Here is a 23880-nt window from a genome sequence, read left to right as displayed (position 1 = left end):
CCGCCTGCTAGCTGTGTAAAGACACTCATTTTGTGCAGAGGTTCATTTTCTCACCTCTATCACATTGATACCTCAGGGCAGGGCATTATGGGGTAGTAATTCCCGTGGATGCTGTTGTGCTACTCTATCTTACCCCAAAATATATATGTAGATGTATTGAACTATACACAGAAATCTACAGACTGCTGATATTTCTATGTTAATATTGAATATTTAGCTTTTATAACAGAGCACATGGGACTGATCTGGATCGATATGGATTCTCTCTTTATCCAAAAATTTGAAGTGTGAGGTGGAGACGAGATCAGATTGAAAGAGTGATAGTGAGGTAGATGAGGTATAGGCACCAACAACATCACGGCGAGGACTGGGTTGTGGGCTTGAGACATCAGAGAATGGCCTTTAACAAAGAATTCTTGTTTCCTCTCACATCACACTCATAGAGAAAGAGACAGAGAGAAAGAGAACAGCTCAGACCAGCATTTGGATGAAGTTCAAGTTGGCTTCTCAGATAAATGGCGCTCTTGAATAGCTGGAAGAAGGTAGCTGCTGCACAATTGAAGGGGGAAAGGAAATGTAAAGAAGCTGGGAATAAGTAACACATTTAAGCCTCAGCTGTAGGTGTTTCTCAGTCACAGCTCTGAGAGAGAAACCGATGTTGGTCACACACTCTTCCTTTCTGTGTTTCTTCTGTGCACTGAAATGAAAAGTTGTACTCTCTTAAAAATAAAGTTGCTACAATAGGTTCTCTGAGCGATGCCATAAAACAACCACTTATGATTCCACAAATAACCATTTTTGCTGATACGTTTAAACAGATAAAGACCTTTGAAGTGTTAGAGTGATGGATTTTTTTTTAATTGAAAAGGTTCTTCACACTCACCCATCTCTTCAACAAACTCAGTTCTTTAAGAAACTAAAAGTGGTTTGTCTATGGCATCGCTCAAAGAACCTTTATTTTTAAGAGTGCCGTGTTGTCTCGGGTTCGTATTTTCCAGGAAAATTGCTGGAATTTTGAATAAGGTGCTTAAAAATGCTTGAAGTTGTAACTGTATTTCTTTCACAACAAATGGCTGAATATCTCACTTATTAGGAAAAACAAAATAAGTTGCAAAGCCTAAAACGAATGGACTCGCTAACCCCAATGCACGTGGTAAAGATCATTTAACTCGGCTCATCCAGAAGTGCCAACTCTTTGGGTTCCTAAGGCTCTTCATTATACCACAGAGAATAAAATCACCATAACATTCTGCACTGGTTATAGGAAAAAAAAGAAAGGAATGAATGAATGAATGGCTCTTGGATGGGAGCCTGCTCCAATCGTTCACCTCAAAGGCCTGGCTCAACTAGCATGTTTGTGACCAATACACTGCTAGCTAATGTATGACTGTGATCTGCCAGTGTTTATTCATGTGTGACCCGCCTCCCCGAAGACACAGTGAGTCAGATAGAACTCCTTAAACATGCGGAAGGTTGTGGTTTTAATTAGCACTGCGTAGAAAACTATAAACAATGGATAAAACAAGGACAAAACCCATGAGTAACCTTCTGCAAAGACTATAAAAAGCACCTGCAGCTTTTCACAGTGGGAGTCTGCACTCTCAAGGTTCAAAGGTACATCGTAGTGGAGAATTTACGAGAATACGTGAATGCTAATTTGTTTATGTACACTGCTAGTTGCCGAATTTGCAGGCTTAATGATTTGCACTGTGTGTGACACAATTGGGTAATGCTAGTTTTCATGGCATCATTTTCATGCTAATACTAGAAAATATTAGGTGAAAATATAAATGTGCACGTTTAAACATTTCACGCACAAGAGCACAGGGCAAAATATAAACACGTAGACTCATTTTCGATAGCAAGGAAAGTCTACATATAAACAGGTGACACCTTTTGAAATTTTCTTTTTAAATTCTTATCCTTCTACTATTGCCAAATTCAGTTCAGATTTTTTATTATTTTATTATTAAACATTTATAAATAGTGATGTTATCATTGTGAGTATGTATGTATGTATTTGAATAAATCTGCAATTTATTGCAATTTATTTATTGTACAGGAGAAACTGTACAAACCCTGAAAACCTAAAGCAATATCTGACAAACCCACAGTGACGCCGTTGATGGAAAATATGCTTTTATTTACATCAAATGGCTTTTGGTTTGAGGTAAAGGGCGAAGCATTTTGTTCTGTAATGTTATTTTTTTTAAGCAGGCAATCTTAAAGTTCCCACTCTCTCTTTTTCTCTGACCGTATTTATCTTCCTGTGGGACACAATGGTCTCTCACTTCATGCAGTTTTATTAAATCCTATCTCATACAAAATGAGAGGCAGACAAATGAGAATTAAATTAAGCAGCTATACTCATTCATTATTATTTTTCTCTCTTCTCTTTTGCTCTTGTTTAAATATAAAGAATGAAACGCAGTGGTTCTGAGTGAGTCCGAGGCTCTTGGCAGAAAGCAGTGGTGTATGAGCACCGTTCTCCACACAGCGTGGGATTCTTGGCTTCATTTGAGGTCGAGATCGTCAGCGTTACTGAACAGTTTCTCCACATTCATAAAGGTCAGCTAGGTCACCCCCTCTGAATTATCAGCAGGTTTAGCTCTGAGGTCAAAATGATGATTCGGATTCTGTCAGTGAGCTGCATTTGTGTTGTATCTCCCACCATTGGGCTCTAGCGATTAGCTGGGGGTCTCTTTCCAATGGGTGATCATTGTGGAAGGTGCCTGGTCAGGTTTGAGGTCACCTGGAGATGAGGAAGGTCAGGAGGGGGAACACAGTGGCCATCAGCGTCGGAGAAATAGTCACAGCTGATCCACACTCCATAGCGTTCTCCTACACACACACACACACACACACACAGATTAGCCAACCCTACAATAGAGCTACATAAGCACACACACAAAAATGTAGATTATAACCCCCATCCCAGCACTCCCACACACACACAAATTAGCAGACCTTTTCAATAAACCTACATACACACACACCCACACACCTCAGGATGGAAAGGATGACATGAGTCTGGTCGTCTGCGGTCCTTATGAAACTTCAGCCTTTCACACTTAAGAGACTCATTGTGTGTTTAGAGGTTAAAGAAGAAGAAGTGACACTTTATAACTCCTCCTGGTATATCTGAAATTCAGAATTTAACCTACACACACACACACACACACACACACAGACAGTTGAGGGGGTTGTGTGCCCTGCTCAGTTCCCTGGACTAGATGTGCTTTAAAGGATATAAATAATCTCGATTGGTTCCATAGTGACTGGAGGAGCAGAACTGCAGTCGCATTTATTTTCTACAACCACCATGAAGAGATTACTGCTGGGGATCTGCTGGATCACAAACGTCCTGAGAGAGAGAGAGAGAGAGAGAGAAAGAGAGAGAGGTCACTCTGAAGCATGATACACCCTTCATTAATCAGTCCTTTAAAGCCTGACACATGAAATAATAATACAATGAAACAGATTTTTAAATTTTTGATCATATTGCTTCTTAATGCATCATATTTTGCCATTTACCAATATTTTCTTTTCTTTAATTAGTCTTTTAGTTCACTGCATCAGTTAAATCCATTCTTCAGACATTATTACATTGCTTTCTTAATTTTTACTGGTATTAATTCAACAATGAATAGCAAATGATTGTCTCTGTTTTGTTCAGAACGTATCAGGAAAATAACATTGAGCCGAAATGAAACACTGCTCCAGAGGTCCTTGACCAATTAGTACTCTGTTCTTCATTCTGACCTTTTTACATTTCATACACCGGTGGTCATAAAAACAGCAAAACCACAAAGGCTCTTTTTTGTTGATCAGCCCAACCATGTTTCCATATTTAAAGGAACTAAGGTTGTTTCTGTTACTGTCTGAAACTTGGCTTGAGGTATGAGGTCATTCTACATTCTACATTTTTTCATAAAAATACTTTGTAAATAACAGTTTGAATTTTCTGAATATTTATTATAATTAATGAGCATTTGACAGGTTTAATACACTACATCTGTGAAATGGAACAAACGTGCTTAGTTTTACTACAAGTAACATCATTCCTATCATACCTGGAATTGCTACAGTTTGACATAAAAAAGTAGTCTTGAGACTTTCTCCTGTGTTTTCATGATGATAGCAACAATTTTGTAATGGTTTGGTAAATGCATGGTAATACTTTCGCTTCATTCATAGTTCAGTGGAGAACTCAAAAGGATGGAAGTTTCTTTTGGTGTTTCTTTTCTTTAGATGATGAAAGAGCCACCTCCACAGATCATGTATCATATTTGATACATTTGGCTTTAAAGGGGTAGATGCATATCAAATATATATCAATATAATATATAAAATTATTCCGTAAAATCATTTGAAAGTGAACTAATAAAGACACATTCTTAAAGGGCTTACACCCTGCCAACAACAACAACAAACATTTTAGAGAAGCCAAACAATCAAGGTTTTACATGACGCAGGGCCTTTAATATCTCTGTGGTAAATGTTTAAATGTGTATAAAACCCCTGAGTGTTTAACAGTTATATAACATATCTCAGTGGTTTAAAAACTGTAAAAGGTTAGGCCTTGTGCGAGAAGCAGAGACAGAGACATAATTGTGACATAACCACAGGTTCTCTGTTGCCCAGTCCCCCACAGCCCTCTCTGAGCGTATACTCAGCATTGGCACAGGTATTTATAACAGAATATGGTCATACGCATTGTTATATGTAACTACTACCATATGCAGTGGAACACACACACACACACAAATACACACACCTCATGCAGCCTTCACAGTCAATGCTGCCAGCCGTCTCCTTGATAGTGCGCTCTGAGACGAAAGCTGGGTACTCTGTGTCACACGGCACCATCATCGTCCTCCGAGCCCTTTCAGCTGAAACACATTCACACACACACACACACGAGCATGCTCTTAAAAAGTTAAATTAAATGCTTTTTTTTTTTGCAAAGGTAATACATAAAAACATTTGCGTTTTCACTCACACACTCCATTTTAAAGTAATGTATATTTTTTGCAGTGGTACTACATAAAAACATTTGCGATTTTGCTCACACACACACACACACATTTTTCCTATTTTACATTTACAGATATTAATATATAAAGGTACTACATACTCATATAAAGACGCATATGCACACATGCACATGTAAACAAACATGTGCAAGCACACACACACACACACACAGTATCTACCACTGAAGTAGCTACCAAAAATTCTGCTTTAAAATTAATACAATTAAATCCAGATAAACTGGGGAACGGGAGCTTGTGTGAGAGTGCGTGGTGGATAACAGCTCTACCCTTCACGGATGTGTTACACCCCTAGCCTTGATAAGTGGATCAACCTTATACAGATAAACCCCACCGCCCCGATCAAGGCTCTTAACACTGTGTTCACTGCCCAAATTAAGCCATAAGCCACTCTGGATCAGAAAATCTGTCAAATGCCTTAAAAATTACCTTTCACAGTGGAGTCCATGTTCCACCAGCTGTACACGTTAAACTCCAGCAGGAATCTGACATCAACAAAACATTTCAGTACAGTTTCATAAAAGTGTAGGAGAATGTGTTTAAATCTGCAGTGAATTAGAGTTCCTCACATGATGAGTTCACCCAGGAGCCACTTCACTGCAGCGAAAGGCTACAAAAAAAACAGGGAATGTTTTCAACAGTCAACCCAATTCCAACAGTATACCTGGCATAGGTTTCATGCAGGGTGCCCTCCCTGACACAGCCCACCCACTCCACCTTGGTTTAGGGCCGGTACCAGGGGCGTACAGGGCGAGGGGGTTGTGTGGTTATACTCACGTCCAGAATAGTGTGAGCACTGTCACTGCTGCCTGCAAACTCTTTACACAGAGCCTGGTAGTCATACAGAGTGATCCTGCCAGAGACAAGGATACACACTCACACACTGTTCATTAGGTAGGCGTGTGAGTTCTCAGCTCACAACACATACATAAGCTTATTAACACTAATCTGAGAGAGTGTTAGAGTAATGTTTACATTTTGTGAACAATTTGTGTAATTTATATGAGACTGTGTGTGTGTGTGTGTGTGTGTGTGTGTGTGTGTGTGTGTGTGTGTCAGTTTATACTCTATACAGGTCCAGATATTACTTTAATGCTATATTAAAACATAGGACACTAACAGTGTGTTACAGCAATATTTTATAAATGAACCATTAGTGTATTTATCAGAGATGCATGAATACCAATACTGGTACCGGGTATTTGCCTGATACCGTGTTCATTTACTCATACTCGTAATCGCAAACGAGCCTCCGATGCCTACATCCGATACCTTGTGCCTAGTGCACGTTTCTGCACTAATGAGCAAACAACTCAAAATGTTGCTGATGTGGAATTATCTCGCTCATGAATTTTTAATTGGATAAAAATAGATCAAGCTGCTGCTCTTAAATAAAACAATGCCAATAAATAAACAACAGCAGAACTACCCAGCCGTTATCGTATAACGGAGACCGTCGTCCCAAAGATACACAACACTGTGTAAACGCATATCAAGAGCTTTTTTCATCTCATGTTACTAATTTATAGATAGATAGACACTTTATTGATCCCAAAGGGAAATTCAAAAAGTATTGGTTTAGGGATCAGCAAGTACAATAATATCCATACTTGAACTCATACTTGGCTGGGAAAAAAATGGCATTTATGCATCTCTAGTATTTATATTAAATAACGTGTGTGTGTGTGTGTGTGTGTGTGTGTGTACAGTAAAGCTTTTGTATGTACCTTTTAAAGGAGCCCATCAGCAGCAGTTTGTTCATCACCGCTCCCTCCACCTCTCCGAAGAACAGCCCTGTCTGCGGGAAAACAACAGACACTTCATTGTTCTGCCTCATGGAAGTGTTCACCCCTCTATAAACCACACACACACAAGCACACTCCACCAGCGTGCCTGTGACCACAGTGTAGAACCTGCATTATGTTAGAATAACTCAAGGTACATTAATATCACCCTATAACCTACAGTAGCAGTTCATCTGAAGCCTGAATTCATCTGGGCTGTTATTTGTAAGTCATTGGTGATCTGAGATGAACTCACATGATGCCCACTAATTAATGAATTTAAAAAAGATATAATTGCATAACACATATATGGGAACAAAACATGTTCTCCTGTTCTGTCCTTTTAAAATGAGAAGCATCTCATGGAACTGGCTTGTAACTCACTCATTCACTTACTCATTTATTCACTCACTCACCAACTTGCTCACTATTAGGATCTGATCTATAAAAGTAAACCGTTCCTTACTTACACACTCATATTGAGGGACTGCTCCACAAGGGGTGCTACATTGGGTGACCAGACGTTCGCTTTTTGCTGGATATGTCCTCTTTTCGGGACTTAAATAAGGTGTCTGGCCAGGATCTTTATATTGCCAGGGATTTTGCCGTTCACAGTCCTCCCCCCGTCCCAATTCCTTCAATAAGCTCTAAGTTCTTCCTTGAAGTGTGCACTTCAATGGCATTGTTGAGGATGAGCAAAAGGGACACGAGGGGTCAAGTGTTCAAGGGCTCGTGCAGAAATGGGACAAACTTCACCGCACGCCTCCTTATGTTTGCATCACTACAGTTAAAACAAATTTTTCTAGCCGAGCTACGCTCAACATCACAGTGTTTTTCTCGAGCCTCGAAGTGAAATATGTTGAAAGATGGACACTCCTGACCATCTGCGTAGCTTTCCTGTTTAACATTACACAAAAACAGGCCAAATCTCCAGATTATTAAAGCCACAACAGGGCGAGACCTGATTATAGCTCTCACATACAGCACGTTATATCATCCAGACCTTTAAATATTAAATATATGTATTTCCACTTAAATGTGTGGATCCCAGCGATGCTCTGATCATTTATCAAGTCTATAATTCATCTGATTGATAAAATGTGGTGCTTGCTTTTAGTAAAGTTTTAAAAAATACAGTTAAAAGGTAAACTCTTCAGTTTTTGTCATGATAATGAGCTTTCTGGTGTAAACAAGCCTCTTTAATACAGGTCTGTAGTTTGGAATGGACAGAAAATAATTTTCAGTGATAATAAACTGTCAAGAAATGACAAAAACATTAGTTTAATATTTTTGTTTAGGGCCAAATGTTGAATGGAAAGGCCTTTGTTATTATCTTGTTAAAGAGTATCTGTTTATGTATTAAAGTTCAGCAGCACAGCTTATTATAGCATGCTATAAAAAGCATTTGTACACTTTTTGGGCGCATGTTTTCTTTTTTGAAAACCAAAATATGGTACTTTTGTAAACTTTGTTCCTTCGTATTGTGTGAAAATATAAGAAATGCTCTAAAAAGATATAAAAAGTATAGAATATCTATAGAGAATACCTGAGAGTAATCTTCAGAGACCAGAATAAAACCATTGTTGTCGATGAGGTAGCACTTAATGTCCTGAAAAAAAGAGAGAGGAGGGGAGGGTATTGAACATGTAAAAAACCCAGCAGAACCAGTACCACCAATAGTTAGGCTAATGCCGGTGTTGTGTCGAGTTGAGCTACCTTGTCGAAATTTGGTACTTGCAGCTCTGCGCGTGATCAGACCCCAAATTTTAATGTTTTCATTTGTTTTTCGTGTTTTCATGTCTTCACTCTGTAAGCCTTATCCAGTTCAGGGTTGGAGGGGTGGGGGGTGGGGGGGGGCAGAGCCTACCCGGAATCATTGGGCGCAAGGCGGGAACACACCCTGGAGGGGGCGCCAGTCCTTCACAGGGCTTCATGTCTTCATCTGTTTTTTGTTTTGTTTTTTTTCGGTGCATTACACAATCTTAGTTTACTGTTATTATTTAGTTGAGTGTACCAACACTGTACACCACAAAGTAAATGTAAAACCAGTTCTTATCACCGTAGTAATCTTATAATTTCTTTAATAAGTGATTTGGACTGTGCTTATCTCCTGCTTTTATTACTGTAGGCAGCATTTTCTGATACATTACATTTATGTCACCTACTGTTTTATTTAAACACTGTGCGTATAAAAGTAGTGTATAGCAGCACATTTTGACGAGGTCTTAACACGGCCTCACACCACAACAACTTTTCAAGCGATTTCACTGTCGCAGACAACTTTCCAAAGTCGGAGTGAAATCACGCGAGTCTTCCTGGAGTTACATCGTAATCCCGTCATCTCCATCGTTTGGTGAGAGGTGCTCAGGAGAGCGGCTTTAACTCAGCCTTTTTTTCGTCTTGACGCTCCGATAAAATCAACTGTGTTTAAAATGATCAAGTCTTTAGTTTTTGCTCATGCAAATAGTGACGTGGACAGTGTAAAGAATAAAGACTGCAAAGTACTGTATTTAATGCACGAAAACCGCTTGTACTTTGAGTTAATTATGCTCGTGAGAGGCTAGTTATTTAAAAAAAAACGCTATCTACCAACGTGCACCGCGCGCTCGACACCCCTCTCTTGCACGTCCAATAACACGGAGAGGTTCTTTATGCAGGGGGCTCCTGTATTTGACGAGGCTGTATTTGAAGGGGGCTGTAATTGACGAGCTGGCGATGAGAATGTGGAAGAGGCGAACACTAATAAAACTGACGGAGTAGCGGCGGTCACTAATATGTGGCGGTGGTGTAGTGGGGAAGTGGTTAAGCGCAGAGGTCCAACCCATGTGTGAAAAACAAGTGCTGTAGAGGTACATTATTGTCACTAACGTTACACACAGTGTAAATGTACTTTTAAATGCGCTGCAGTGGTTTTAAAATCAAGCTGTGTTCCCTAAGAGCCTCTTAGCAGGAGGTAGGAATATCTGTAAGCTTTTGTTACAGTATGCGCAAAATAAAATAATAAATGAAAAGTCCTGGTGATGAAATAAGGTGTTTAAATCTAAACTGAAAACTGAAAACCCTACAATTAATATGGAACATGATACAACATGATACATGTTCCCTACCTAAACGTACTGAATATGTACAAGTGACAGTTTTTCTGAGACTGAGGAGTCTAGTTATTGCAGTCTTATATTTAGTGACACTGCAAGATGTTCAGTCTTTGCAAAACTCTGTGACGTTGTCTAGACGTGAGAGGGGGTGTCACACATTAGTCTTTTCAAAGTCGTCTAGTATATGATTAGCATAAACCTCACTACACTCTCTCCTGGACCCGACTGTATATAATATATCACACACTCCTCATGAATGAGGCAAGATTCACTAGTGATAAACATCATTAGAAACACAAACAGAAAGAGGGACAGGAATTAGATTTACATCAGGAAGTTAAAACAGGTCATCAGATAGATAGAGAGATGGGAGATTGGGGTTGAAAGAAAGAGAGTGTGTGTGTGTGTGTGAGAGAGAGAGAGAGAGAGAGAGAGAGAGAGACAGACAGAGAAGAAAAAGAAGACAGTATAAAGACAACAGAGACCGTACCACTTGAAATTCCAAACACACCTGGACCCGACTGTGTATTTATGGTAAATCACACGCTCATCTAGAATACGATGAGTTTGTGATACAGTATAAATATGAAAATATCATCAGAAACAAATGGAATGAAGGACACCAATAGATTTACGCCAGGAAGTTAAAGTAGGTCATCAGATAGAGAGAGAGAGATTACCTCATTATCACAGCTAATGGTGCATTTTCCATCGAGGGCATTGCACTGTGTAAAACAAAGAATGTATTTACAGAACACACTTTACAATGCAGCACTGACTTTACTCTCCTACTGTAATTACTTATGTATGACCATATATGGTCAGGCCTTCCTACAGTTCCTTTTGGCTCAAGAGAAATGTATTTTACACTCTAATAAAATGTGTGTTGCTGTAAAATGCTGTGTTGCTGTCACTGTCCAAAGAAAAACATGTATCGCCAAAATAGTAACTTTACAGAAGAATAGCCTTCTTAACCTTAAAAGGAAAGAAAAATATAAAAATATTTAATTCCATTTCATTTTGGAGCATTTCTATTGGTCAATTCATCATAAAATGTACACACAGTGTGAATGACAGCTGCTGTGAACAAAATATGCAGGAAACTAAACATCCACAGAAATGGAGATAAATGTTTTTCCTTGGACTGCAGTGGTATGTGGACAGGTCTCTAGACAGGCCTCTCCAGCGTATAAAACAGAACACAGATGAGGAAACGTGGTGATGTGACCATATCTACTGAGGAACTGAGGCACGGATTAGGGTTTAGTAAAATACACTTCTCGGTACCTGTCGGCTGGCCGTCCAGAACTTCCTCTGAAAGAAGTCCAGCTTCATCTGAATCCCTACGGCTGCAGAAGACACAAGTAAACAAACAAATAAACAAATGATATTTAAGGGTTTAGGTTGTGAGAATTTGGTGACACTGAATGGATGCGAAAGCGAACAAAAGAGCTGCACTCACCAGCTGCTATCGGGGACTTTCTGTCATCAAGGAGCTGGATGGCTGTACTGGCCAACACCACACTTTTATTTTGTCGTGCTAGAACACACACACACACACAGTGAAGACAGTGAATATGACAGTGTTAATATAATACATGTAAAGACTGATATAATATAATACATGTAAAGACCGCACTATCCACTAGAGGGCGCCCTATCAATAGAAATAAATATCTGTTATAGCCATAGTTTCAAGAGTGATAAAATATCATGTATAGAAATGTGACAGAGTTGAAATCACATGCTTAATAAATAAATAAAATTAATCAAATTAATCTATAATAGTAAAAACTACTTTTACTATCACTATTATAATCACATGTTGTGTTACCCTCTGTTACCCCTCCCCTGTGTCTGTGGGGTTTGTGTGTGTGTTTGTGTCCCACCTGAACCGAAAGGAATGGAGTAGACGAAGGTACCCGGGACCTGCTCTGCCGCTCGTTTATACCACAGCGGAAAGTGATCTGCATTAAAGACCCCCTCATTGTCCTCTGCTGTCAGCAGGTCCCTCAAAACACACAGGACATTTCAGTACGTCATGGTTAATGTGTCGTCTCTAGACAATGCAGTAATGTAATTGTGTCTTGCAGTGATTGGCCAGTGCCACTCAGTGTCACTCACTGGTTGGTCAGCTGCTCCAGGGGGACAAACAGGTGGGTTCTGGAGAGGCCAGTGCGCGTTCCTAGGAACGCAATCTCCACCCCTTTATCTGGGTTCCTGCACATGGGACAGATTCAACATCAGGGACATCACAGCAACAGGGACAAGGACCACCCTCAGGGATGGACAGACCATCCTCAGGGGTGCTGACCACCTTCAGGGATGGATAACTGACCACTTCCCCTCTGTCCTTCAGTATCATCTAGAGATGGGTAGATATGTCTATCTTTTTATCTGTCAGCCCACCTATTTACCTGTGGATTTATTCATCAGCCCATCCTCCCCACCCTCCATCTCTCCATCCATCCATCCCTCCATCATACATCCATTCCTCCCACCATTTTGGGTGTAGACCCCACAGTTTTATGTAGTGCCCACTCACTCTGACTTGTTGAGGGCGAGTCCAGTCCAGTAAGCCTCCAGTGGAGCGGTCACCACAGCGTCGAACAGAACCTGCTGTATCAGCTCCCTGTCACCTACGGCAAGCCACAGGGGACACATTGACCCTCACAACACACACAGCTACAGCAGCTCATAATGAGGAACTCGCTTAGATCACGACAATGAGCCACTGACAAACAAAACAACCGCCGTCCCAACATTGCACCATCACCCACACACACAAAAATACATCACAGCTACTGCCTCTGTCTGTGAGGGTGAAATATGTAATGTGTTCATGTGGTAAATGAAGGCTGTCTTACACTTGATGTGAGGTTTGCGGCCTGTCAGGAAGAGTTTGATGGCCTGAATCTGGGTCAGGTAACGGTGCTCATGAAGCTCGTCTGTGTTGCAGTACGTCCTGTAGGTCCAAATATCAATATGCAATATGATTAAAATATAAATTAATATCATGTACAGGTAATAACCAATCGTTTCCAACACACACACACACACAGGCTGCCAATGACCTGAACAGTAGTGAATGATACAACTGTACCAGCTCATTCACTTTTGGTTAAATACTGGATTACTCACACACACACACATCAGTGAGCAGAGGTACATTACCATTCATGCGCGAGAGCCACGTCTGGCTGCTCCAGATCACGGAGACCTGACACACAACCATGAGAGTTACACTCACCATCAGCATCAGGGAGTAAGTGAGCAAGTAAATGAATGAGAGAATGTGTAAGGGGGCTGTAAAGGAGAGATAAAGAAAGAGACAGACAGAGAGAGAGACAGAGAGGCTCACCTGCTTCTGCAGAAACATTTCCTTTGAAGAAATACTTTCCATGGCCTCGAGACAAGGTCACACCAACACTAAACACACACACACAGATGAACTGTTTTAGAATGAAGCTTTATATCATTGTAACAATGCTATTTCAAATCATTAAATGTAATGTAATGTAAAACCTGAACGGAGTTCCTTTGATGTCAGTGAAGTAATAATCATTATGCATCGACAGAACACGTTTCTGTTGGAAAAGAATAAAGAAACTGAATATTTCATTAAAAGAAACGAGCATGTTTAGGTATTAAAATGAGGGAAACACATTCTCACCCCTTTGTCCACAGTTCTTTTGACCTCCATGGAGAAGGTTCCTGTTTTCCTGTTCACCATGGCGTTCCTCAACTGCAGAAACAAGAACATCAGATTAGCTGGACACTGCTCCTGAAAGTTCTCACATCCAGAAGTTAAAAACAAACTCCATAAAGAAGCTATTGAGCCTAATGAAGATCTAAACTGGGGTCAGTCATCTCTGGAAAAAAGCAGCAGAGGAGGAGCAATGGAGAATGTCGGACAGGTATTTAAACAGTGGAACATACAAACAGTGGAACTCATACATGTACTTAACACTAAACTCTGTTGTTAGATCATATTCTTTACACCTCAGTTAAACCAACTGCAGTCGTCCCTCTGTATCCACAGGTTATGTGTCCGGCCACACATTCGGAAAAATATAACCATAATATTCCTAAAAAGCAAAGTTGGAATTTGTGTCTGAATTCTAGGCTGACCCTCCTGCAGCCCCCTGCCATGTCACACATCCTCAGTCTCTCTCCAGCTCTATCTGTTTGAGCTCTGCTTGCCTTCGCCTGCTGTCTGAATGTGTGCTCTATGGCATGGCTGTGATGGCTGCGTCTGCACTGAACAAGTTCAGACTAAACAGTTAAATACGGTGTCATTTTTATATAAGGGTATTAAGCATCCACAGATTTCGCTATCCACAGGATCCCTGGAACCAATCCCTTGAAGATACAGAGGTTTGACTGTTGTGCTAAAGGCATCTAAAAGTACAGATTAACTCTCAGTTTTAACCAAGAGACTAGTTTAAGAGAAAAGAAAAGTGTCCGTACAAAATCATCAGTGTCCTCCCACTCCACCTCGGACAGGTCCACACTGCTGTAATGGGCCTTACGCCTCTTCTGACCCTCCTGGTACTACACACACACACACACACACACACACACACACACACACACACACACACACACACACACAGATAAACAGTTTAACACACAGCTAAAGCAGGTTAATAAATCTGGAAACACACACGAGTCACAGGATGTCCACAAGACAAACAGGATGTGTGTGTGTTTTTGGGGGGAGGCAGTACACTGGGTTTTAAACCAGTCTCTCTCTCACACACACAGACACTGTAAGTGTGAGCTTCTCACTGTTAGATATGAGGCTCATCTATCAGGTTTTGGTCTAACCTTAAGTCTCCGGGGCTCCATCACTGCGGCACTTTCACTAATGCACTCACATTTTGAATGTTTTTATTTATTAAACCTATAACTATATTTCATTAGTAATATTCCAATTATATTATATAAGAATTTATTAATTAATTATCTTTATAACACTTGAAATAAATTCATTATTTAATTCATGTTCATAAACATATGTAAATCATTAATCATCTTCAGTTTATACAATTTCAGTTATACCTTATGTCTTTTATTAATCATCTTTTAAATTAGTCATATTTTATCCAATAAAGAGTTTTAAAAAAGTCATTTAATTTATTTGTTTTATTTCATTATTAAATGACATCGTATACCTTCATTCATTCATTGCTCATATTTCTAATAAGATGTCAGTGATAATATTCCTTTAGTTAAAATAATATTTCAGATTTTTCTTATTCATTAATTCATTATTGGTTTTTCATGTATCACAATCTGATATTGCATAATATTTATTTGATAATATTTACTGAATAATTTTACTAATAATTACTGAATCCTCACTGTGAGGTGTGTCCGTGTGTGGAAAAGAGGTGAGAGACCAGGCCGCACAGTGAGGACCATTTTAATGCTTCTGTTTAAACAAATTCTTGTAAAAGATCCTAACAGCGTCTGTGTCATATTCAGATGACTACACGACTGGCTGAAAGCCCCAGGGGGATGACTGCCACCCCCCGAGTCCCTGTTGATGCCTCTGTAACCAGTGTGAACCAAAACAGCTTGAATCAAACTGGGGGCCGTGTTTATTTGTATTATTTTTTGTATTATTAACAGTGTCAATCAAAGTTTCAGAGTGTGTTCGTTATGGACGGTGTGGTCTAGGGCTGCACAATATATCATTAGCAATATTGAAAAATAATAATAAAGCAAGAAAGTTTGCTTATTTATGTTTATTTATAGAATAATATTTTGAGTTATCATAATAACCACAGGAAAATATATCTAGAACTGGTCACAAAGTGTTCTGGTTTGATCAGCTTTATATGTGATGCCAATATGATCAATAAATCAAGGCTGAAGTTGTGATAATGATAAATAAACTATATAATACTGTGCAGCCCTAATGTGAACATAAATTCATACAGTAATGCAGTACAGCCACTGAATATTCCAGCCCAACACTAACCAGTAACACAACCTTAGTGTGGTCAGCAAACACAATCTAGATCATCTATACAAATACATACACACACACACATACACACACACACACACACACACACACACACAGCATGTTTGAGTGTAGGCTGGTGTGATTTACACAACACTAAAATGAAAACACACTGATGTACATAGCGGCACGTACTATAGCCACACTGGCACGCACACACACGCGCACGCACACACACACACACACACACACACACACACACACACAGTGACTGAACGTTAGGAGAGGAGGGTCTCTGTGTTACCTCTGCCTTTAGCCCAGACCTGGCAGGCACCTGAAGGAGCTTTTACTCCTGCATGCAATAAATACATCAAAGGAAAAGGGTTCGCATTACAAACTACAACTCCCAGCATGCACCTCTGCCTCCGTCCAGTGCTCACACACACCCACACACACACTTTGTATGCTGGTAAAAGAGTTGCCTACCTGTAGTTTATATACAGTCAGATACTACTTTAGAAACAGGTACATTACGGTACAATACAAAGTTTAACTGATTTCTTTTGTAAACAGGTAAATGACCAGCGATGGCAACATCCCACAAATTTAAATTATTGCTTAAAGGGCTCATATTCTGTATGGCTCTTAATTTTTCTCTTAAATTACAGCACTGTGCACCAACATTGGTTTTAATTCACATTTACACAGCCACAAAAAAACAGGTTTCTCTTAATGTATATATAAGATTGACATTTAGACTGACTATGCAAATGAACTTAGTTTTAATTGGCTAGTTTATAATGAGCCTGGGCTCTCAAAAAATTCAATCATACATTTGTTTCTGACAGCCATGTATAGCACAATGTTTACTCTGAATTGTGCTGTAGACTGTAGTCTTTATTGTCATGGGTGGGTAAACTGTTATAAACTAAATAATCAGAGATAAATGTTTCACAAACATAACACATGAAAAACGGGGTAATTTGTAGCTTATCATCCATATGATTATATAACATTAAAGCCTTTTTTGAAGGGTTTAGAGGAGAGGAATTTTCCCATATGGAGCCTTTAAACCCAGCGCTGCGGGCTGTAATCCAGGTGAAACTGCTGTGTGCTTGTAGTGACTAGATGCCAAGGGATATTATGCAGTCGTGCACCAGATGTGGTGTTATGATAAGCAGATATAAACAGCTCATGAAAATTTCTTACCAGAGGCCGGAGTTCCGGATGCATGAGGATGTAGCCATTATTGGTGATGGCAAACGCATAGCCATGAATTCCCAGCTGAGGAGAAGGACAGAGGGAGAGGAAACAATACTTTATTCATCCCCTGGGGGAAACGAGACTCTTGAGATGCATTTAACCCAGCCATGGCACTAAATACACACACACACACTAGGAGCAACGAGCAAATACAGACCCAAAGCATTCAGAAGCTAATTCAGCTACAGCACCCAGGCTGAACCCAGCAGTTCCCTTAGAGATAGGAGCCTTGCTCAAGGGCACTTCAGCTGTGGATTTTGAGGGAGGAGAAAGTGCTTATCCCTTACTCCCCCAACTCCCATTTTTCCCTGCTGTCTCCACAAGATTCAAACCTAGGCCCCGAGCACTGAACCCATTGTGTGGGTGTTGTAAAAGAGTTTAAATCAAATATTTCAAACAATGTTTTGCTAATAATTACAGACAGTAAAATGCTGAACTATTTCCCTGCTTGAAAAACAGTTGTGGCATGGGAAATTATCTCGAGACTGATATTAGATATAGATTTTCAAGGTGATCCGTAAACATTCATTTATTCATTCATTCATTGTGTGTAACTCTTATCCAGTTCAGGGTTGCGGTGGGTCCGGAACCTACCCGGAATCACTGGGCACAAGGCAGGAACACACCCTGGAGTGTCACAGGGCGAATGAATCAGTAATGAAAAGAAAATATGACTGTATGTGTTTAAAGAGATCTGCTGTGGTTACCGTCGTCCTGAAGACAGACATTTTTACCTTAATTTCACACAGGGGTTCAGTCTGACCAAAAATACAAGGCTTTGGAAACAAGCCAGTGTCCCTTTAGATGACAACAACTCCCTCTTTAACTTTGATTAGAGTCACCTCGAAGTCCCACTCCGTCTCCTGATCTCTGGGAGCTGTAAATGTAAATGTGTAGTGACAGTAAACACCACCTTGTGTTTAGGGACAGTCTTCATCAGCTCCTGGATGGGAATATCTGTCCCCGCCACCCCCAGCAGGATCCCTTGGTTTTTCTGAGAGAGAGAGAGAGAGAGAGAGAGAGAGAGAGAGAGAGAGAGAGAGAGAGAGAGAGGTTCAGCTTCACACACACACACACACACACACACACGAACAGAAACACACACACTGCTTACAGTCTCATTCTTGGTGCTGAAAACAGGCATGGCCACTGTGGTCATTGGGTTTGGGCCTTTCTTTGCTCCAAGCTGAACAGAGAGAGTGAGAGAGAGTGACAGAGAGAGAGAGAGAGAGAGAGAGAGAGAGAGAGAGAGAAAGAGAGTTTACTTGATTAAACACATGTCTATAATGGCACTTATGTTTGTTAGTGTTTATTCTATTGTTATAAATATTGTATTTGTTTCTCTGATCTCTGCTTCTTCATTTCATTCTCTGCCCTGTTTCCTCTCTGTCCACCCTCTGGTATAAAATAATAATAATAACAATAATTAGAACTATTATCATTATTAATAATAATTAATTGTATTATTTATTTAGTATTTATATAATAATAATAATGTTTTACCAACACCCCCAAGCATTATAAACCCTTGGACCCTCTCCTTTACGCTGTGATTCCTTCACTACCTCATTACCACAAAAGAGCTCTCTGTTCACTATGAGAGTAGGAACCGCGTTTGTGTCCTGATCTGCATTTATTCACACTCTGTGGAAACATAGTGACACTGTATTTTATCAAACACAGAGAGCCCCAGAGTGACTGTGGGGAATGACCTTGCGCTCCCTGCTACCTCTCTCTCTCTCTCTCTCTCCTCGCTCTCTCCTTCATCCCCCCCTCTCTCACCCATCTCTGAACTGGTGTCAGGTTTATTACGGCTTTAGGAGATAAAGGCCAATGATCCACACAGTGATGAATGGTATGTCTCAGTGGCCGAGATACAACGACACACACTCTGGAGGACAAGCCTCAACACTCAAGAGTTTGTGTGTGTGTGTGTGTGTGTGTGTGTGTCTGCATGCATGTGATAGGGCTCATATGGATGAGTGTATGTGTTACACACTCAGGTGCTCATGTGTGATAGGACTAGTATAAATGTGTATGGGGGTTGGAGAGTGTGCGTATATTTGTGTGCGTGTGTGTGTGTGTGTGTGTGTGTGTGTGTGTGTGTGTTTGTGAAATGATGAGTTTTATCAGCTACAGTACAGGACAGCTTGTGTTTTAACACACCATACACTCTGCACACTGCAGTCTCTCTCTCTCTCTCTCTCAATCTCTTTCATGCTTTCCTTTTGCTTTCTGTCCTCTCTCTCTCTCTCCCCCCTCTTTCTGTTCATGCCCCATCTCTCTATCACCCTTCTAATTCTCTTTCTTTTTTTCTCATTCTGTTTCTCTATGCCCCCTCTCTGTTCCTCTTTCTCTATCCTTTGTTTTTCTCTCTCTCTTATGCTGTTCTCTTACTCTCCCTGTGAACATCACACAAAAATATTGGGAAGTGAAATACGGAGTATGTGTTATTTATTTTATTTAATTTTGTCAAAATTTTATTCAATTTTGACACAAATTTGTGAAGACTCTAATATTATAATTTACTAAAAACCACAATGTGTTTGTAATATATTATTAAAATAGTAATATATTATTAAAATTTTTGTGCCTTCATTCTGCTTATCACTGCTGTCCTAAAAACATGTAGCTCCATATTCCTGGATGGTTATTATCATTTGAACCCAGCAGCAGTCCTTCACACTGTGTGAAAATTTCATGATGAATGGCCCAATAGAAACACCCCAAAATTGTTGAGCACAGTACAGTCCTTTTACCCAGGCACCTGCTTTAACACTGACTTCACAATAATGAGGACTGATGTAATGTTGGGAATGGAAGAGTGTGTGTAGTAAACTCTGTGTAAGAGAATGAGAAATAAAACTGAAGTCGGTGGGAAGCGTTACCTTGTGCGCCTGAGCAAGCTACAGAGAGTAAAGAGTAAGAGCGTCACTGAAGAATAAAGTAAACAACGTGTAAACAGTAAACAAGCACTTTGGGTTTGGGTGATTCTGTCTTCCATCGACAGCGCAGCAGAGCCTCATACTGCGAGCGTGTCAGATGGAGAGGAGTGAACCTCAGAGCTAATGAAGCCACTAATGCGCAATCATTTACACACACACACACACACACACGCATAAAACACACACAGTGAGGAGAAGGAGGAGGAGGAGGGGGGATCATGCTTCTACACACACTACACACACAGCCTATTGCACACACAAAACCCACGCCCACACACAAATAACAACATGCACTTTACCATCGTTGTCGTAACAAAACATCTTTCACTTGTATGTGTTTCTATTCCGAGTCATTCCAAGCCATTCCTGTTTATCCACAAAATATTCCCATAATCACAAAAACAACTGACTTACGAGGTTTTGATATGACAGCGACAATATTGCCAATAATCCCCAAACACTACATTAAAATCTATAAATACGTATATACATACATATGAGCCACAACGTTAAAATCACCTCCTTGTTTTTACAGTCATTGTCCATTCTCTCAGTTCCACTAACCACACAGGAGTAGTGCTTTGCATTTCTATAATTACAGACTGTAGACTGTAGTGGCTGTGCATACTTTATTAGCCCCCTTTCACCCCTGTTCTTCAATAGTCAGTACCCTCACGGGACCGCTAGGGTTAGTATTATTTAGATGGTGGATCATTGTTGGTGCTGCAGTGAAGCAAAGAGTGTCAGTGTGTGTTATGCTGGTATGAGTGGATCAGACACAGCAGCGCTGCTGGAGTTTAAACCAGCTGTATTGTCAATGGGGCTGATAAAGTGGATAATGTGTATAGAAGTGGAGGTCATTTTAATGTTATGGCTATATATATATATTATATGCCCCCCTCAACAAACACACAAACACAGTAACATACTGTACAATATCCTAGTCATTATACAGTATCAAGGATGTAGATAATGGTCTGCTGTAATTAGGGATGCACAGCTGGAATCAGGAGCTAATTGATCCTAATAAATTGTTCATTTTTATTGACCCTTGGTGTAATTTATGATGTAAATAATTAGACTCTAAAATGTCTGATTTTGTTCACGTCATCAGGTACCAGCTGGTGGTGCGCAATAATAAAAATACTGATCCATATTCATGAGTTTACAACATTCACAGAACTTGATCCTTTTGCATGTGGCAGCATTGGAGAAATACAACTCAGAACATCTGTCCGGAGTGATCCTGTACTCACTGAATTTGAACTGTGGCTGTGTCTAAAATGGCTCCCTATTTATGTTTTAATGCACTATTGAATAGGTCTGCATTTTTCTCTGCATGGCCAAATCCTAAAGGAATCCTGGAAGAGTATTTAGAGGGCATTACAATTTCCCACAGTGCACTCGTAATTTATAGTAAACATCAGAGCTCACTACACAATCGGAATGTGGACCAGGATCCATTGTGAGTTTGTTTGGTTTGTTTTTTGTGAGTCTTTGTTACTAAGCTGGGCGGCAGGCAGTGTCGCTGTCACACAGATCCAGGGTCTTGGGGTTGTACGTACTAGTCCCGCTTCAGGAGACTGTCTATGACAGGTTTGGTGTATTCTCCCTGTGTCTACTTGGGTTTCCTCCTGGTGCTCCAGTTTCATTCCACAGTCCAAAAACACACGTTGGTAGGTGGATTGGCGACTCAAAAGTGTCCATAGGTGTTAGTGTGTGAGTGAATGTGTGTGTGTGTGTGTGTGTGTCGTCCTGTGAAGGACAGGCGTAACCTCCAGGGTGTGTTCCAGCCTTGTGCCAGTGATTCCGGGTAGGCTCCGGACCCACCGCAACCCTGAACTGGATAAGCAGTTACAGACAGTATATGAATGAATGAATGTTACTAAGCCAGGAAGAGTGGTAGCGTTTGAACTTGCTTGAGCACTACGTAGTGAACTAAACAGGGCTTTACTATACTGCACAATGCTAATGAGGGATTAGGGGGTAATTTCAGTCACAGTGTTTTCACTCTGCTTCTTGAACTTTGGTTTCACCTCAAGCTGAAACAAGAGCCGGGGTCTTGTCTCTACTCAAGTGCCTGTCCATCTGATCTGAACATCATGCTGTCTCGAATTAAAAATGTATTTGTAAAGTGTTGAATCTGCGTTTGTGGATCATGTCACTCACGTGTTTTTTGTGACGTGTATTTGTTCATTTCCTTTCATGGGTTTTTGGATTTTGAGACTTTTCTATGGAAGCAAATCTGTCTCATCAGACTTTGAAATATTACCACCTTTTTTTTTTTGCACTTTGTAAAATTTATTCTGTCAAATCACATACTATGTTCACAGGGCCATTACACAAAACAATTCCACAGTAAAATTTCTTCATCTTCAGGATATCAATAGTCAATAGTTATATTGTGTCTTTACTGATCCTTTCAGATTTTCGAGACACTTTGAAAATTAGGAGATAATATCCGTGGAAGGAAGCTAAACGTGTAGTTTTTCCAGGGTATGGAAGTTGTGTTCGAATGCAACTACTGCACCATTTAAAGTGAAAGAGAAAATCCTAATGAATCGATTGCTGATCCTTTGTATCCCAGATGTGTATCTGAATTTTTTGTAACTCGTATTTTGGTATCTGAATTTGGTCTGTCGAATTTGAGCAACTTCAAAATATATTGTTTGAATTTTTTTTAGCTTGAATTTTTTTTATCTGAATTTATTAACCTTGAATAATAACAGAGAAAACGCGTTCTTGAAAATTCACGAGTTCTATTCAAGAGCATTTATATCCAAATGCATAATTTCAGTGCAAAAATATTCAGTGCTACAAATACAAAGGTAGTAATATTTCAAAGTCTGATGAGACAGATTTGCTTCTTTACTTTCCTTTCGCATTTCACCCGATCCAAATACAAATGCGGCCTGATCCACAAACGTGGCCAGCAGACGAACGAGCTACCACTGGGTGGCACTGTTGTTTACCCCACTGTTTCAGGACTGACCTGTTTCTCTCAGGGCCGCAGTTAAACTATAGGCGGGACTATGACTCCATTGGCTGCCGCAGTAAATAAAGGCAGATAACTCTGGCTGCTGATTGGCTAAATAAAAGTGATGACCAATGAGAAGCGCATATTCTGTTGCGGAGCTGTGTGGTATCTGCCCCTCCCTCCGGCTGAGAGAGAGCATCTGTTTGAAACCAATCACGCGTTTTAACAGTCCAATCTCGAAATTCCGAAACATATCAGTCCCGTATCAGTCCAATACCCAACACGGTTTTAGTCAAAATACGGGATGATTTTAACGTATTTTATTTGACCACCCAAGTCTGCAGCGAAATTAGGGAAATTCCGCTGGATTTTAACGTCGCTAAATTTAGTGCACCTTCAAAAGCGTTTCACAGTGATCCCCCTCCCAACTGTCTGTGATATGAAGCTGAATTCAGCGGCTTGGGGGCTTTTTGTTCGAATTTCCACATTAAATGTTGCGCAAATGTGTCTCCGTTTAAGTTGTCCCCACACGTCCTAAAACAACAGTGCCCCCTAGCGGTGGCTTGTTCGCCTGCTGGCCACATTTGTAGATCAGGCTGCATTTGTATTTCCATCCATCCATTATCTGTAACCGCTTATCCAATTTAGGGTCGCGGGGCATTTGTATTTGGAGCGGGTGAAATGCGAGAAGAAAGTCTCAAAATCCAAAAACCCACGAGAGGAAATGAACAAATGCACGTCACGAAAAACACGCGAGAAACTAGATCCACAAATACAGATTCTACATT

General features: G+C 40.2%; 1 protein-coding gene across 1 annotated transcript in view; it reads right to left on the bottom strand.

Moving 5' to 3' along the window:
• Positions 1-2200: 2200 nt before the first annotated feature.
• The window catches only part of cacna2d3 (calcium channel, voltage dependent, alpha2/delta subunit 3), a 45484-nt gene continuing 23804 nt past the window's right edge, over positions 2201-23880 (bottom strand). Inside the window, exons 14-38 of the mRNA XM_066671353.1 lie at positions 20059-20076; positions 18285-18356; positions 18084-18164; positions 17117-17191; positions 14404-14487; positions 13607-13678; positions 13459-13520; positions 13295-13362; positions 13108-13153; positions 12801-12898; positions 12479-12572; positions 12058-12153; positions 11823-11944; positions 11396-11473; positions 11221-11282; positions 10614-10658; positions 8385-8447; positions 6782-6852; positions 5832-5907; positions 5624-5664; positions 5484-5539; positions 4778-4892; positions 3252-3364; positions 3005-3087; positions 2201-2841 (exon numbers count right to left, since the gene is read on the bottom strand). Coding sequence (XP_066527450.1) covers positions 2749-2841; positions 3005-3087; positions 3252-3364; positions 4778-4892; positions 5484-5539; positions 5624-5664; positions 5832-5907; positions 6782-6852; positions 8385-8447; positions 10614-10658; positions 11221-11282; positions 11396-11473; positions 11823-11944; positions 12058-12153; positions 12479-12572; positions 12801-12898; positions 13108-13153; positions 13295-13362; positions 13459-13520; positions 13607-13678; positions 14404-14487; positions 17117-17191; positions 18084-18164; positions 18285-18356; positions 20059-20076 — 1884 coding nt within the window. The 3' untranslated portion in view covers positions 2201-2748. The remainder of the gene's footprint in view (positions 2842-3004; positions 3088-3251; positions 3365-4777; positions 4893-5483; positions 5540-5623; positions 5665-5831; positions 5908-6781; positions 6853-8384; positions 8448-10613; positions 10659-11220; positions 11283-11395; positions 11474-11822; positions 11945-12057; positions 12154-12478; positions 12573-12800; positions 12899-13107; positions 13154-13294; positions 13363-13458; positions 13521-13606; positions 13679-14403; positions 14488-17116; positions 17192-18083; positions 18165-18284; positions 18357-20058; positions 20077-23880) is intronic.

This window comes from Hoplias malabaricus, chromosome 5 (genome assembly GCF_029633855.1).
Source record: "Hoplias malabaricus isolate fHopMal1 chromosome 5, fHopMal1.hap1, whole genome shotgun sequence".
NCBI classification, from domain to species: Eukaryota; Metazoa; Chordata; class Actinopteri; order Characiformes; family Erythrinidae; genus Hoplias; species Hoplias malabaricus.
Note: the sequence above shows the minus strand (reverse complement) of the source record. Positions and strands in the feature narration are given on the sequence as shown.